Source organism: Squalius cephalus (assembly GCF_949319135.1).
Source record: "Squalius cephalus genome assembly, chromosome: 13".
Lineage (NCBI taxonomy): Eukaryota > Metazoa > Chordata > Actinopteri > Cypriniformes > Leuciscidae > Squalius > Squalius cephalus.
Genome location: NC_137134.1, coordinates 37912475 through 37929435, shown reverse-complemented (window position 1 = coordinate 37929435; position 16961 = coordinate 37912475). Strand labels below are relative to the sequence as shown.

The following is a 16961-nucleotide window of genomic DNA, read 5'->3' as shown; positions in this document are numbered from 1 at the left end:
ATAATTCCGCACCCAATCCTGTACTGACTCATACTTTAAAAATTTGGGCCCAATTTAGAAGACATTTTGGTCTGCAATCAGCTTCCATTCTAGGTCCTATGGTCTCTAACTGTCTATTCCCACCATCTTATGTGGACGCCGCTTTTTGTGTCTGGGAGGAGAGGGGGATTAGGCTCCTAAGAGACTTATATATTGATAACACTTTTTGCTCTTTTGAAGAGCTTGTACGTAATTTTGCCTTACCAAGATCCCACTTTTTTAGGTTCTTGCAGGTTAGGAGTTTCATCAAGAAGGTTTTTGTCTCCTTTCCAGGATTACCCCCTATCTCACCTATGGATACATTGCTTGATCTGAAACCGCATAGTAGAGGTCTCATTTCTAGCATATACTCTATTATAATATCTATAGACCCACAGAACTAGGGAAGATTTCCGCAAAGATTGGCAAAGTGATTTAAGGAGAGAAATTACAGATGGAGAATGGGAAGATGCTTTAAACCATGTGCACTCCTCGTCACCCTGTGCGAGGCATGGCTTAGTTCAATTTAAGGTTCTTCATAGGCTTCATTTCACTAACGCCAAACTAGCTAAGATTTACCCGAATGTCAGCTCTGCATGCAATAGATGTTCACAATCGCCTGCCACAACTGCCCACATGTTCTGGCTTTGTCCTGGGTTGGAGGAGTTTTGGAGTGAGATTTTTTAATCATATAAAAATATATATGGCATCCAGATTGACCCTGATCCCTTAATGTGCATTTTTGGTGTTGCTCCCGAGGGTATAGAACTTAGGAAAGATATTCGCTCTGTTATCGCCTTCACTACATTACTGGCAAGGCGTTTAATATTATTTCAGTGGAAAAAGACAGGCCCTCCAACACATAGAAGCTGGTTGAAAGAAGTGATGTCTTACATTCAACTCGAAAATATTAAATACATGATACGGGGTTCGAAACGTAAGTTTCAAGACACATGGTCCCCCTTTATAAGGTATTTTAAAGAGCTCCCCTGCCTCTGAAATGGAGTAACCTGCCTCAATTCCCGCTTGCTATATCATCTTTCTGTGTGTTTATTTATTTATTTAATTTTTATAAATGTATCCATGCCGATCTTTTATAAATATCTGTTTCTGTTAAAACCACTATAGTATTTAAAACATTTTTATTTATTTATTTTTGTGTCAGTTCCTTTGTTTTCTGGACTAGTAGCTTTATAATGTGTGATTTATATTTTTTATGAAGATGTGCCAATTCTCCTAGGGAATATATCCCTCTCCTATTTTTTTTTTCTTTTTTTTTTTTCTTCTTCTGCATATTGACTATGCTCCATAGCTGCTGTCAAACCTTTCATGTTTAAATAACTTGTGGACTAAGCAAATGTGGAATAATTGGTTCCTTTACTGTTAATGCTGGGAAATCTAGAATTTGTCTTGTCTCAAAATTATCATTATCATTATTATTATTATTATTATTATTAATATACTATTATTATATAAATATTTTTTATTTATTTTGAATATTATTATTACCCTTTTTTTTTTTTCTTAAGCTGTAAGAGGGAGGGGTGGGAAGATTGTATTGTAATCGTAATTGTAACTGTAAAAAAAGAAGACAAGAAGAGTCTAAGTCTCTCGATGTCTATATAGTATATGGGTATTAGGCTAGCAGACAGTTCTTGTTTCCAGTTCTTCACCTCTGACAGCAAAACAGGAAGCAGATCTTGCCACTTTTTTGATACACATACATAAAGTGTTATTATACCAAAGCAAAAGCTATAGAAAATTACTGCTTCACAACATCGCCCTGTGATGGTAAAAACCTTGAAATGGAGACATTTCTTATCTCTTACTTATGAAGACCAACATCCATTAAAACCACACTATAATAAGATTAAATAACAAAATCAAGCATTCTAATGGTGTGCTCACACCAAAAGTGAAGCGTATATTCATATCGCATTACTTGCTCTAGATCAGGGGTTCCCAAACTTTTCCATTCCAGGACCCACCTAGACAAGAATAATCGATCTCAAGACCCACCAAAATATAAAATAATTTTAAAGCATGAATGTGGGGTGGGAGGCGTTAGTTCTCTTTGGAGCAGTTTTTTTCCTTGTTATAGTATGAATGACAAGTTTAATTGCAATACCAACTTTTGGCACATTATCAAAAATTGAGAGCCTAACAGCCTAATGGCTGTTGAAATAATGTGAAGAATACTGAGTAGTTTTTGTCTGCTGCCTCAGCTTATTTACCAGACATGGCAGAACAAATTTAAAGAAATGAAAAAAGATTAAGTAAGCTTAATCATAACCAAAGGTTTGATATGACAAAAATCAGAATATAAAAAAAATATAATAGACTAATAATTTTATTTGACAGTAGGCCCAGGACCTAGAATTTCAATAGTAATATTTATGCTGCGAGTGTTGTTAAACTCATTGCGTTGTTCAGCGCAGAAAACGCTTTCGTGCTCGTGTGTGTACATGTGAAATACTTTATATATAGGCTATATTTTTTGCGTTGTAGCAAAATGCATGCAAGAGAACGCAAACAACGCACTCTTACGACGACCATATCTCTGAAAGACAACAGTGCTGTGTTGAACAGACGACAGAGAAATCAGTGCGATTTGTTTCATGAAGCGCGCGCGCTTGCGACATGTTGTGTTAACAATTTCAGCGTCTCAGAGCGGCGCGGTTAAGCGGTTCTGTGCGCATTATTAACAAGAAGAAACTCGTTTACTCCAATCACTGCTATGCATTCTGCATTCTGCATTAGATCGCATTACACCGGATAATTCAAATGTCACGAAAGGCTGATTCAGGTCTCCGCTGCGTTTCCCTAAAGCATCGGGAGCTAAGCTGATCGTAGAGACCATAAGTGGCAACGGTTTTACGATCTACGATGCTTTTGGGAAACGCAGCGCCTTTCGTGACATTTGAATTCTCCTGTGTAATGCGATCTCATAGCGATTTCTATTTAACGTTGGTACATAGTGCAAAATGTTTGTGTGTGTGTCATTCATGAAACGTAAATTTAGCTGCAGCCAATAGTGACTGCGCGACCCACCTCTTCCCAATCTGCGACCCACAAATGGGTCGCGACCCACAGTTTGAAAACCCCTGCTCTAGATTACTTGCGAGGATGTTTCTTGTTTTCGCATCACTCGCGCAAATAAAAACATTACGGTTAGAAGTGTCTTCACGCACATTATTATCATCATCATCATCATCAACATTTCTTTCTGCCATATTTTCCATCATCAACCATGTTGGAGATGATTACTCTTGCTGCCCTGTACCTGTTGTGGAACTCCGAAACGCTGAGGTGTCTGGGTTCACAGCACCATCCAGAGGCGCACACACACAACACACACAATTTAACCTCTACTCCAGAAAATGCGCCTCGATGACAGCCATTTCCAGCGCTACTTGAGGATGACTTGTCATAAGCTGTTAACCCTCTGAGGTCTGAGCTGTTTTCTGGGCCCTGGAGGTGTTCTGACATGCTCTGACATTTCTGGTTATTTCTGTTACTTGTGACATTTTCATGGCTAAAGTCTAATTACACTGTATTCAGCACAAACTCTGCTACAATAATGTATCAGCAGCATGTATGTAAAAGTTTGTAGTTTTGAGATAATGACATTTATGCGTGGTTTGTGAAAATACAAAAAAAAAAATTCTCTCTGAAATAAGGTCATGAAACCCATACTGATTATTTCTTCACAAGACTTTTGAAAATTGTATCACGTAGCCTAGAATATTTGCTCCAAAACTATGTGAAAATCACCCTGACTGCTCATTCAGATAAGACAATATATTGATTTAAAAATTTTACGACGTGTTTTGTGTGAAAAAGCTTTATGCGGGAGCTCATTAATATGTAGCTTTTCACACATGAGAAAGACAAAGACCCTCCCCTAACGGCCCTATTAGGAGCTATCAGGCCCCTATCATTCTGAGCAACCTTGCACGATACTGTAAATGAGGAGATTTAAAAAAGAATGGCTTTTAAATTGTCTGGATTTATTTACAACACAACATAATCCAAAGACACACAACAAATGCCAAAAAAGCACTTCAAAGACAGACCTTTGTGCCATTCCTAAAAACATTGTACATACCTTTCATTTCCAAGATTTTCACTTTACCGTGTTCACGTACAGTCTGATTGGCTTGTGCGACAACTCGCGTGAATTTTACGCTTGAGTTGAAAATTTTCACCCAATTCGCGTCTTTGCATTGACTTTGTATGTAATCTTGCGTAAATAATTAAATTCACGTGAACACGTCAAAAACATGAAAAATAGGTAATATGGTAAATGATCAAATGGTTAAAATGTATAAGTGATTATGATTAAATTGAATAATGAGATGAAAAAATTATTAAATGAATAACAAAAACTCTATTATACTCCACACTACTCTACTAAACTCTACACTGTTAACCTCTTGAAAATGCAAACATAACAAACCTTTTTAAAACCAAAAATAACAGAACATGAATCACTAAAAAAATCTAACCCATGGTAATATAAACCCATAGTATTTCAACATTTACTCCTAGAGTCTGAAGTCTGCCGTAACTTCAGCTTAATCTATTTATCTTAACTAGGGTTTTCTGAGTAACAAAGGCATAGAACATAAATAGTACAGATTACTAGATTTGCAATTAAAATCAACAAATTGTTGTGCATTAAGTGAAATAAAAAGTGTTAGTTATGAAAACTGTTAGGTTAGACCTGAGCTATAGTTCAACTCTATTCAAATCTACTCCTGTAGAACTTCAGCTCTAATCAAACACCTTCATGACGGTCTTTAGGATCAGTTAATGAGCGGCAGGTGTAAGTGCAGGATTACGACTAAACTCTGGAGGACAGGAGCAGATCTGAAGAGCCCTGATTGAGTGGATAGAGAGAAAGAGAAATACAGAAAACCCCTTCACACATTATTATGTGTCAATGATTATCTGGCTCATCAATAATGTTTAAAACTGTTTCACATGACAAGACATGACCATTTATTTTCCGCATCGTATAGTTGTTTAAGCCTCTCCTTGAGCTCCTGAACCTGCTGATCTTGTCTCTTTCTGAAATCAATCAATTCTTCTTCTTGTTCTCCGGCTTCATCTTGATGTTTCTTCTTCATCTTCTCTATTTCCTCTTTATGTTTCTGTTCCATTTTATCACACTCTTTTTCTTTTGTTTCTATTAATTCTCCCTCCTCTCCTTCTCTTCTCTCAATCTCTTCTTTTTGCTCTCGTTTCAGATCTTTCATCATTTTCTCCCATCTCTTTCTCTTCTCCTCTCTTCTCTCTTTGTCTTCTCGTTTTCTCCTCTTCCACTCCTCTTTCCTCTCTCGCTCCAGCTGCTCATAACGTCTTTCCATTTCATTTCTCTCTTCTTCATATTCTTTGCCTTTTTCTTCTCTCTTTCTTCTCTGTTTTTCTCTCTCCTCTATCATCTGTTTTTCTAATTCTCTATCGGCTTCAAATCTCGTTCTCATTTTCTGCAGTTCTTCCTGTTTTTTTCTCAGTTGTTCCTCGTGTTTCTCTTTTCTCTTTCTTTCCTTTTCCTCTCGTTCTTTCATCTGTCTTTTCTTCTCTTCCTCCCATTCTCTCTGCTGTCGTTTAATTTCCTCTTGAGTCTCTTCATCATCTTCAGCCTCTTTTATTTTTCTCTTCCATTCTTCTCTCTCTTCCTCTTCTCGTTCCTTCCTCATTTGTTCCTCTAAATCTCTCTTTTTTATCTCCTCTTCCTGTTTTCTTCTTACCTCTGCCATGATGTGTTCCTGCTCAGTTTTCATCTTTTCTTGAGCTTGTTTATATTTTTCTTCCCTCATCCTATCTTCCTCTTCTCTTTCTTTTCGCTGGTTTTCACACTGTAATCTCTGATTTTCAATCTCTCTCTTCATCTCTTCTATTCGTTGATCATATTCAGCTCTTCGCTGTTTTTCCTCTTCTGATCGTTTCTGTTCCTCCTCCTCTTGTTTCTTCTGGTCTGATTTGTCTTTCTCCTCAAACTCTCTCTTCAGTGTTTCCTCTTTTCCTCTGAACTTGTTCTCCAGACTCACTCTCTCCTCCTCTATCTTTAGTTTCTTGTCCTCCACTCTCTTTCTCATGTTTTTGATTTCCGTCTCATACTTGGTTTCTAAGTCTTTAACTTGATCCTGTTTTTTTCTTTTATTCTCTTCTAGAATTTCCCTTCTGTCTTCAATGGAGATCGCTGCCTCCTCAAACATCTCATTAGTGAAGTATCGGCCCTCATGAGAGTTCTTCACCTCTTCTATCATGTTTATCAGCTCAGTAACTTGCGTCCGATCTTGTGTTTCTGTGTTGTTAAAAGCCAGGAATCTGTTTCCACATTCTCCGATCAGTTTCTTGAGTTCAGCATTTTTACTTTTCTCTACATATTCTTCTATTGTCTGTTCTTTCAGTTCATCTCCTCTAGTGAAGAGAACAATGCTGAAATCTGCTGCATTTGAGCCAAAGATAATCTTTATCTTGTCTAAAGTGTCTTGCTTCTCTTGAGTGATTCTTCCCAAACTCAACACAATGATGAACACATGAGGTCCAGGTGCGGACAGTGAAACACACTCCATCATTTCTGCCTCCACTTGTTCTTTTTTTAGTGAGGTGTCAAGGAGTCCTGGAGTATCAACAACAGCTACTGATTTACCATCAACTTTACCAACTCCCTTCTGACAAGTAGTGGTCACCAAACCTTTTTTATCTTCATTGTGAAACTTGTTGTTTCCGAGGATAGTGTTTCCTGTGGCGCTCTTTCCATTTCCTCTCCTCCCAAACAGCAAGATTCTCAAACATCCTGGATCTGAAGATGAATCTCTGTTATCTGAAAATGACAATAGAGTTTAGAAATTAATTACAATTTATTCAATTTGGGACCCTAAGCAAACTATTTACAACTGTCCGTCCCAGTGGTTCTCAACCTTTTTTGGGTCACCCCTCCCCCTATAATATTATTATAATTATTAATAAATAAATTAGATCAAAAGCAAAAAATATCGAAAGGATAAACAAAGCAGATTTATTTCCACATGCATATTTATAATTCTGACCTTCAGGGTGTGTGTCTGTATTGTGTGTCTCCTCTCTTCTTTTCTTTCGTCTTTCCTGTTGTTTCTGTTTATCCCATTCCTCTCGTTCTCTCTTCATCTCCTCTTGAATCTCTCTCTCTTGATCCTCTATGTCTTTAATATCTCTTCTATACTGTTCTTCTCTTTCTATATATTCCTCTTCTCTTCTCTTTCTCTCTTTATCATGATTCTGTCTTTCTTTCTCCATCTTCATCTTCACTCTATTCATCTCTTCTTCGTGTATGAACTGAAGATCTTCTCTCTCTCTCAGTCTTCTTTCTCTCTCTCTTTTAAGTTTCTCATAATATTCATCCCATGTTTCCTTGTCTATTTTTCTCCTTCTCTCATCCTCCTCTTCTCTTATTTGTCTGTCCTGTTGTTTCTGTCTCTCCCATTCCTCTCGTTCTCTCTTCATCTCCTTTCGCATCTTTCTCTCTTCGTCCTCTCTTTCTTTAATGTCTCTTTTATATCGTTCTTCTTTCTCTCTAAACTCCTCTTCTCTTCTCTTTCTCTCTTTATCATGATTCTGTATTTCTTCCTCCATCATCATCTTCATCCTCTTTTTCTCTTCTTTGTGTTTGTTCATCAGTTCTTCTTTCTCTCTGTTCAGTTGCTCCACTCTTTCTGTCTGAATCTTCATCTGTTGTTCTTGTATTCCTCTTTCCATCTCTCTGAACATCTTACATGAGTAGTAACTCTCTCCGTTTTCTTTCACCATGTCGTCTATCTTCTGCAGTAGATCAGACACCTGTGTTCGGTCTCCAGTCTGATTATTATTGAACACATGAAATCTGTTTCCACACTCATCAATGAGGGATTTAAGTGCAGGTTCAGGATCTCCTAGATACTGTTCAATGGTTTTCTTCTTCAGATCATCTCCTCTGGTGAAGAGCACAATAGTGAACATTAAAGAGTTTTCACCAAACGTCTCTTGGATGATCTTCACTGCTGTTGCTTCTTCTCGAGTGAATCGTCCCACTGGTATCAGTAGAAGAAACACATGTGGTCCAGGCAGGATCATGGAGATGGAGTTGCTGATTTCTCTCTGGATCTCCTCATTAGTAAGATTAGTATCAAACAGTCCTGGAGTGTCGATCACAGTAACGTGTCGGCCGCTGATTTCAGCTCTTTCTCTCTGACACACTTTAGTAATAGACTTTTGAGATGTGTCTGATATAAATGCTTCTCTTCCTAAGATGGTGTTTCCAGTTGAACTCTTCCCAACTCCAGTTTTTCCCAGCAGCACAATCCTCAGATCATCTTCTCTTTCTCTGGAATCTAAAGATAGATCAAATAAAAATTAAAAACAGTATATTGAATTTTAAGTGAAGATTGTTCATCATCCAGGTCATCAGAGAATATTGCGTATAATTTATACTGAAGGATCATGTGCTTATTTTATTTTATTGAACTCAGCATGTAATTTCTCACATATCTTTGTAAATCTTTGCAGTCATGAAAATGTGTTTAATCCATGCAGATTTTCTGATCATTACCTTGTGACTGAAACCACGTCTGTAATGAATGGATTCTCTTCTTCATTTCTTCAAATGTCTGCAGTTTTTCCATCTGTACATCCAACAATGTCTCTGTGGAGAAACAAACTCCACTATTTGCCTCATCCATCTGCTCTAGTTCCTCCATTAACATGGACCCTTGTGTGTCGGGGCCAATGAAATGATGTCGTCCTCCAAAACTCTCAATGACAGACTGTGTTTCTTCATTTAGTTCTGCTGTCCTGTCTTCTGGATTCTGGTATATGAGGATCATGGTGTGTTTGTTGATTCTTGAGCTGAATATCCTCTGGATCTTCTCCATTTCTGCTCGGTCTTCATTATTAAGTGGAGCATCAGGAATGATGAGGATGAACACATGAACTCCAGGATCACAGAGAGACACACAGCGGAGCGTCTGACGCATCACTTCCTCCTCTGAGATCTGAGTGTTGAACAGAGCTGGAAGCTCCACCAGAGACACCAGACGTCCATGAAGCTCCACGTCTCTCCTCACACACCCTGAGCTGAGCTCTGATCTTCTGTCTCCCTGGTTCAGGATCAGGTTTGATATGAAGGATTTTAATCCGTTACTCCCACACAGAACCAGATTCAGCTTCACACCCTCTGGAACTGTCAAAGGAATAAACTAGTTTAACAATGTGGTTTTAACGTTACAGTTCAAATTCTCTGTGGATTAAATTTGAAGATTACTGTTTTTTGTCTTCACAAAGACAAATTGTGACCCCAGTATATTATTTTTCATAATCGTATATCATAATATCAGCAGTTAATATCTCATATAATAATATCTAAATAACATCATATGTCATAATATCAGCTGTTAATATCTCGTATAATAATTATGGCTGTCAAGCTCTTATTTTTATGTAATTAATAACATTCATTAATCGAATGAATTGCAAATTAATGATACATGAACTTTGACTGAGAAATTACCTCCCAAAAGATCATTTAAAGTCATTATTGTGTTAAATGAGAAAAGCATTGAATAGACATTACAAACCATAGCTTTAGAAAGAAATAATTAGATTCAACACTGTCACACTTTCTAAGCGTGGTAAGTGTATAAACATGATTGGACATTTTAGAGTTTTTGTGAGTGTTTCTCTTTTCGGTTCCTTTTGTCTCTCTCTTAGGCTGCGTTTACACTTGGCATTAACATGCGATCACCTTTCGCATTCCCGCAAAAAAGTAAAAAGGATGGCTCCGGTGCAAAGTCGACCTGTAGTGGTGGGTTTACTTTTAAAAACAGTTTTCAGTCGGGGGACATTTTTCAAATCTCTCAAAATGAGGAGGATGAAGAGGCTGCAAGCAGTGATGGGAATAACGGCGTTATAAATAAACGGCGTTACTAACGGCGTTATTTTTTTCAGTAAGGAGTAATCAAACTAATTACTGTTTCCTCCGTTACAACGCCGTTACCGTTACTGTCAATAAAATGTGGCGTTACTATAATTGAGCTCACTGAAGCGGTTTTCATCCGAGTAGGCTCTCTCTCAGCCATAGGAGCTACAAAGTTTTTTCTCTGGTGTGTGTGTGTTTATGAGGTGCCGGACTGGACAAAAGCGAGGCGAACGCCGAGAGCGCGCTCGACAGTGCACGAGAGAGACAGAGTGTGTCCGAGAACACGCTCGATAGAGCGTGAGAGAGACCGAATGTGTCCGAGCATAAATACTTTATTTATAAATAAATTACACATTTCAGCATTAGAATATTCTCTGTATCATATTGGTATCATATGCAATGTTTTAATTAGTTTATATAACAAACTCCAAAATAACCAGCAGGGAACGTTCAAAGAAAACATATTTGTTTGACCGGTTGTGAACACGTGCAACAAACACGACTAGAATTTGGCTAAAATAACCTCTGATGATGATGTTCTCTGTAGGTTATAAAAATAAACCCCCAAAAGATTGTATTTTATTATTATTATTTATGTTGGTACATTGTTCAGTATTATATTGAGAACACTTTTTGTTAAACTTACTATTGTGAGGAAGAAAATACTTCATGTAGGCTATACAGTATGTCTACCAGTTGTAAAGGTGTGTGAGTTTTATCATTTTAATTATATGCATTAGTGTATGTGCATGCATATTTTTAATACTATTTATTTTTGTTACATTTCTTAAGAGGCATAATTTATTTTTAGACTTATTTGTTGGCCAGTTGTGGTCTGTGCAATAAATATTTACCAATAAATCTAATTGTGATTAAACCAGAAAAACTCAATATTAGTGAACAAAAACAATTTATAAAGCTAGGTCTTTTAAACATCAGATCACTCACACCTAAGGCGGTTATTGTAAATGAAATGGTCACAGATAATAGTTTCGATGTACTTTGCCTTACTGAAACCTGGCTTAAACCAAATGATTATTTCGGTCTTAATGAGTCTACTCCTCCTGGATACTGTTACAAGCATGAGCCCCGTCTGATTGGTCGTGGCGGTGGTGTTGCTATAATCTATAGAGATATTCTTACTGTTACTCAGAAAACAGGTCACAGGTTTAATTCGTTTGAAGTACTTGTACTAAATGTTACTCTCTTAGATGTAAGAAAGAAATCCATATTATCTCTAGCCTTGGCTACTGTATATAGACCGCCAGGGCCTTACGCTGATTTCCTAAAAGAGTTTGCAGACTTTCTCTCAGATCTTTTGGTCAATGTCGATAAAGCATTAATTGTTGGAGATTTTAACATACACGTAGATAATTCAAATGATGCGTTAGGGGCTGCGTTTACAGATTTATTAAACTCCTTTGGGGTCAAGCAAAACGTAAATGGTCCCACTCATCGTCTTAATCATACGCTAGATTTAATTATATCACATGGAGCCGATCCAACCGATATAGATATTATACCGCAAAGTGATGAAGTCACTGACCATTACATGGTCACTTGCATACTACGTACCGCTGAAATTTGTCATGTTGCGCCACGTTATCGACCAGGCAGAACAATCCTTCCAACAACTATAGATCATTTCTCAAATAGCTTACCTGATCTGTCTCAGCTGCTCAGTGAACCCAAACAAACAGATGAACTAGAGGAAATGACTAGCACTATGAGCACCATTTTCTCTAGTACATTAGACATCGTTGCACCAATTAGATTAAAAAAGGTTAGAGAGAAAAGTAAAGCACCATGGTACAACAGTGTTACGCATGTTCTAAAGAGAGAAACTCGTAATTTAGAGCGTAAATGGAAACAAACTAATCTAGAGGTCTTTAGAATCGCATGGAAAGACAGTATGTCACGTTATAAAAAGGCCCTAAAAGCAGCCAGGGCTGAGCATCTCCGCAAACTAATAGAAAACAACCAAAATAATCCTAGGTTCTTATTTAACACCGTCGCTAGACTAACAAATAAACAGACGTTACCGGAGCAAAATATTCCGTCACAGTTTAGTAGTAATGATTTTATGAATTTCTTCACTGAGAAAATAGAAAGCATCAGAAACACAATTGTAAATGTACAATCTTTAATGGTGTCTTATGATTCAGCCTCAATTATCACCCCGCAAGAACAATTACAGCGCTTTGCAACTATAGGACAGGAAGAGTTAAATAAACTTATCATTGCATCTAAACCAACAACGTGTTTATTAGATCCAATACCAACTAAACTACTGAAACAAGTGTTACCTGTAGTGGAAGAGCCTCTTCTCAATATTATTAACTCGTCTTTATCCTTAGGTCATGTTCCAAGAATATTCAAGTTGGCAGTTATAAAACCTCTCATTAAGAAACCACAATTAGATCATAATAACCTAGCAAATTACAGACCCATTTCAAATCTTCCATTTATGTCTAAAATACTAGAAAAAGTTGTGTCCGCTCAACTGGGCTCTTTCTTGAAAGAAAATGATATCTATGAAAAGTTTCAGTCTGGATTCAGGCCGCATCATAGCACAGAAACTGCGCTCGTTAAAATCACAAATGATTTACTTTTAGCTTCTGACCAAGGCTGTATCTCAATACTAGTTTTACTTGATCTTAGTGCTGCGTTCGATACTATAGATCACACAATACTCTTAGACCGACTACAAAACTACACTGGTGTTCAGGGACAGGCATTAAGCTGGTTCAGATCATACTTATCAGACCGTTACCATTTTGTCTGCGTAAATGGGGAAAAATCGATCATAACTCCAGTAAACTATGGTGTACCGCAAGGATCTGTGTTAGGCCCTCTGCTATTCTCAATATATATGCTTCCACTTGGAAATATTATAAGAAAACATGGAATTAATTTCCACTGTTATGCTGATGACACTCAATTATATATTTCATCACGACCAGATGAAAACGCTAAATTATCTAAATTAACAGAGTGTGTTAAAGATATAAAATACTGGATGACATGTAATTTTCTGCTATTAAATTCAGATAAAACGGAGGTATTACTTATTAGTCCAAAAAACTGCCCACAAAACCTCTTACAATACAACTTTAACATAGTAGGATGTCCTGTTACTTTATCCTCTACAGTAAAAGACCTGGGTGTTATATTAGACCGCAACTTGTCTTTTGAAAATCATATTTCATATGTTACAAGAACAGCCTTTTTCCACCTTAGAAACATTGCTAAGCTACGTAACATGCTATCTGTTTCTGATGCAGAAAAGTTAGTTCATGCATTCATGACCTCGAGACTAGATTACTGTAATGCTTTATTAGCCGGTTGTCCTGCATCCTCAATAAACAAGCTACAGTTAGTCCAAAATGCCGCCGCTAGAGTTCTAACTAGGTCAAGAAAATATGATCATATAACACCAATTCTGTCGTCTCTACATTGGTTACCTATAAAGTTCCGTATCAATTACAAAGTATTGCTACTGACCTATAAAGCCCTAAATGGTTTAGCTCCCGTGTATTTAACGGAACTTCTATCACCCTACAATCCATCGCGCTCTTTAAGATCACTAAATTCGAGGCTTCTGGTCATTCCTAGGATATCTAAGTCCACTAAAGGAGGGAGAGCGTTTTCACATTTAGCTCCTAAACTGTGGAATGGCCTTCCTGATATTGTTCGAGGCTCAGACTCGCTGTCCCAGTTTAAAACTAGATTAAAGACGCATCTCTTCAGCCAGGCATTCACATAATACTTACATTTTATACTACAGTTGAATCAGATTGAATGCATTAATATTATGAACAGCAGCTACGCTAATTATTTCCCATATGCTTTTCTGTTGTTATCTCGGGACGCTAGTCCCGAGGTAAATACAGATCATCAGCTCCAGTTTGCATCCAGCCTCTCATGGAAACTACAGATTCTCCAACACCCGTGCAGAGACGACTCGGCGCCTGTGAAGAGACGACTCGGCGCCTGTGAAGAGACGACTCGACGCTGGCGATGTTTATGCCCTAAATCAATACATGATTAACTAACTGTATTCTCTATGTACATTTCTGAAATGCACTTTCTGTAAAGCTGCTTTGAAACAATATGTATTGTGAAAAGCGCTATACAAATAAATTTGAATTGAATTGAATTGAATATTAAAAGTTCTAAACCATCTATTGTGTTTTGGTGTTCCACTATAGTAATGATAATATTTTAATATTTAAGTTAATAGGTGTCTCTCACATTGTCCCACAGCAACATTAAAATAGTGTAGATTAGTGTGTTTTATAATAATATGTTCTATTTAGTGTCCATTTCATTCATTTAACATTTCATATTGGGGGTATCCAAGAAATTTCTTATATTTAAACTTTTATTTTTATTTTTTTTTAAGTAATGCAATTGTTACTTTCCCTGGTAATTAGTTACTTTTGTAATGATGTAATTCAGTTACTAACACAGTTACTTTTTGTGAGAAGTAACTAGTAACTATAACTAATTACTTTTTTAAAGTAACTTACCCAACACTGGCTGCAAGTACTAATAATGTGGATTGATGCCATAATGGAAACGGCACAGAGAAGCGTATCCGAGAACGTTGCCAGCTGTGGTGGGAAAAATGCGTGTTCTTTACAGAAAATGAATGGTTCTGCAACTTTAGGGTGCGAAATCAAACATTTCAGTATATTTGCCATGTACTTCGCACTCGACTCTATCGCAAAACCACACAGCTACGTGCAGCATGTGATAGATTTTTTAATGAATCAACTTTAATCAACTAACATTTGTTTTTCTTGCTGGAACGACATTCATATGCTTTTAAATGTTTCCAAACTCTTTGGGGAAAACTTGTGACTTTGAGTGTGTGTGTGTGTGTGTGTGTGTGTGTGTATAAATGAAATGAGACTAGACTAGACAGATGACTAGTTCTCCAACCTTGTGATAAGTAATCACAAAAACAGAGTTTGCTTGTGACAGAAGTGACAGAAGAAAAAGGTTGGGGCTTTTGAACCAATTGAACCAATCATTCTGAAGTTGACATGTTAGTCTTATTTGTTTTCTCGATTCTATAAAAACTGTTATATCCGTGTTTTCTGGTGGGATTCTCAATGGAATTTGTCTGAGATCCTCCGGTCTTACTTCTTGGGAGAGATTCCCTGAGAACTGCTCGGGAAGATCTCCTGGTCGTGATTAACCCCCTGGGGTCGGCGGTATCGCCAGCGATACCAGCATGCTTTTTTTCTTATCAGTTTAAAAGAGATTCAAAATACTCTGTTGACTTTGATCTTACAAACAAGTTTCATACATCAATCGATCCTGTTAAGTGTGTATTTTTTTTGTGTATACTCACAGTAAAAACAAAGTGTTTTGTTTTTTGCCAAATAAAGAAAAATAAACATGATGCGATTTCTGCTTTCTCTCTGTCAGTGAAGTCCATTCTGAAACGCATCCGAAAATGAACTGTAACTCAGCGAATACTCAGTCAAACAGGCATACAGACACACAGGCATGAAGCTTGAATTCTCTTCTTTTAAATGAAGTCATTTTTATAAAAACACAAATATTCACAGTTTATATAATATGTATGAAAAGAGAGAGATGTCAGTTGTTCTCAACTCAGCTCATTATGTTTTAATGTGACCCCGCCCACGGAGAGCACGTGCTATTCAAACGCAAATTATCTGAGGCGATCCATGCAAACCTGTGAACGCCCACATCAACTCGATAAAACACACCAAGTTTAATCAGATTAAAGTACTTTATGTCGTCTTGCGAGGCTGTGAGGTATAATTCTGGGAAATTTAGCTCAGAAGTGCTGGTTTAGTTTCATTTTGAGGAGCAACAGATCCAGCTGAGGATTGTGAATAGTAAGTTCTTTATTCTTAAGTGCTTTGTTCTAATCGCGATATGCAATAGTATCTGTAAACCGCAAATAGACTGTTTAAATTTGAATCGCGTTTCTGTGAGTGAATGAATGAACAGGACAGATGCACACTGTTGTTTACTGTTACAGACGAAATATTAAAGACAACATTTCGTTGAATAGTTTTGGATAGATTATAAAGTTTTTATTGTAAAATAGACTACTACCACATCAAATAAGCTTTTGTTAGCCAGTATCTGCTCATATGTTAAATATATAGTATGTGTTGTCAAAATCAAACTCATCAACTAAGATGTTATTAATATAGTGTTTGTTCCAATGTAGGCTATATCAAACTAATGAATCCTTAACTTTGAAATATGTATGATAAAATGTATACTTTAAAAAAAAGGAGTGAGTGAATCTGGTGGAACCCTGACAGTAACCCCCCCCCTCCCGAGGCGACTCTTGACGACTGTGAAGAGGGACGAAGACGGCGACGAGGTCTACCACGACCCCTGGGGGCAGGCGATCAGGATGGTCGGCATGGAACTGAGTGAGGAGAGCTGGGTCCAGGATGTCTTCACGAGGTACCCACGAACGTTCCTCTGGGCCATAATCCTCCCAGTCGACCAGGTATTCTAGACGTGGACCTCGTCGCCGCGAGTCCATGATGGTGCGGACTCAGTAGATGGGCTCCTCTTCGACAGGAATGGGAGGAGGAGGCACGTCACCGGTAACTGGGTCTGTGGGAGGAGAAGTGACAGGTTCGGTGAAGGCTTTAACAGGGAAACATGGAAAGAAGGTGAGATCTTGTACTGCGGAGGAAGGTTTAGCCTGTAGGTGACTTCGTTCAGCTGCCTTTGCACGGTGAAAGGTCCAATATATCGAGGACTCAGTTTACGGCAGGGCAGGCGGACCAGGCTGGTAATGAGGGGGATCGGGACAACGATGATCGGCCTGATTCTTGTGCCTCCGCACTGCCTGTTGGAGTTGCACGTGAGCCGAGTCCCATACCCTCTCGCTCTGATGGAACCAGTAGTCAACAGCTGGAACCTCCGAGGGCTCACCCGACCAGGGGAAGAGTGGAGGTTGATAACCCAGGATACACTGAAAGGGGGTGAGCCC

At 37.9% G+C, this 16961-nt stretch overlaps 1 protein-coding gene across 1 annotated transcript in view; it reads right to left on the bottom strand.

Annotated features, from left to right (window-relative positions):
* Positions 1-5000: 5000 nt before the first annotated feature.
* Positions 5001-16961, bottom strand: part of LOC307169658 (uncharacterized protein) — a gene marked incomplete at its 3' end in the record, with an annotated part of 85971 nt that continues 74010 nt past the window's right edge. The window contains exons 6-8 of the mRNA XM_079890389.1: positions 7080-8375; positions 5775-6853; positions 5001-5621 (exon numbers count right to left, since the gene is read on the bottom strand). Coding sequence (XP_079746515.1) covers positions 5001-5621; positions 5775-6853; positions 7080-8375 — 2996 coding nt within the window. The remainder of the gene's footprint in view (positions 5622-5774; positions 6854-7079; positions 8376-16961) is intronic.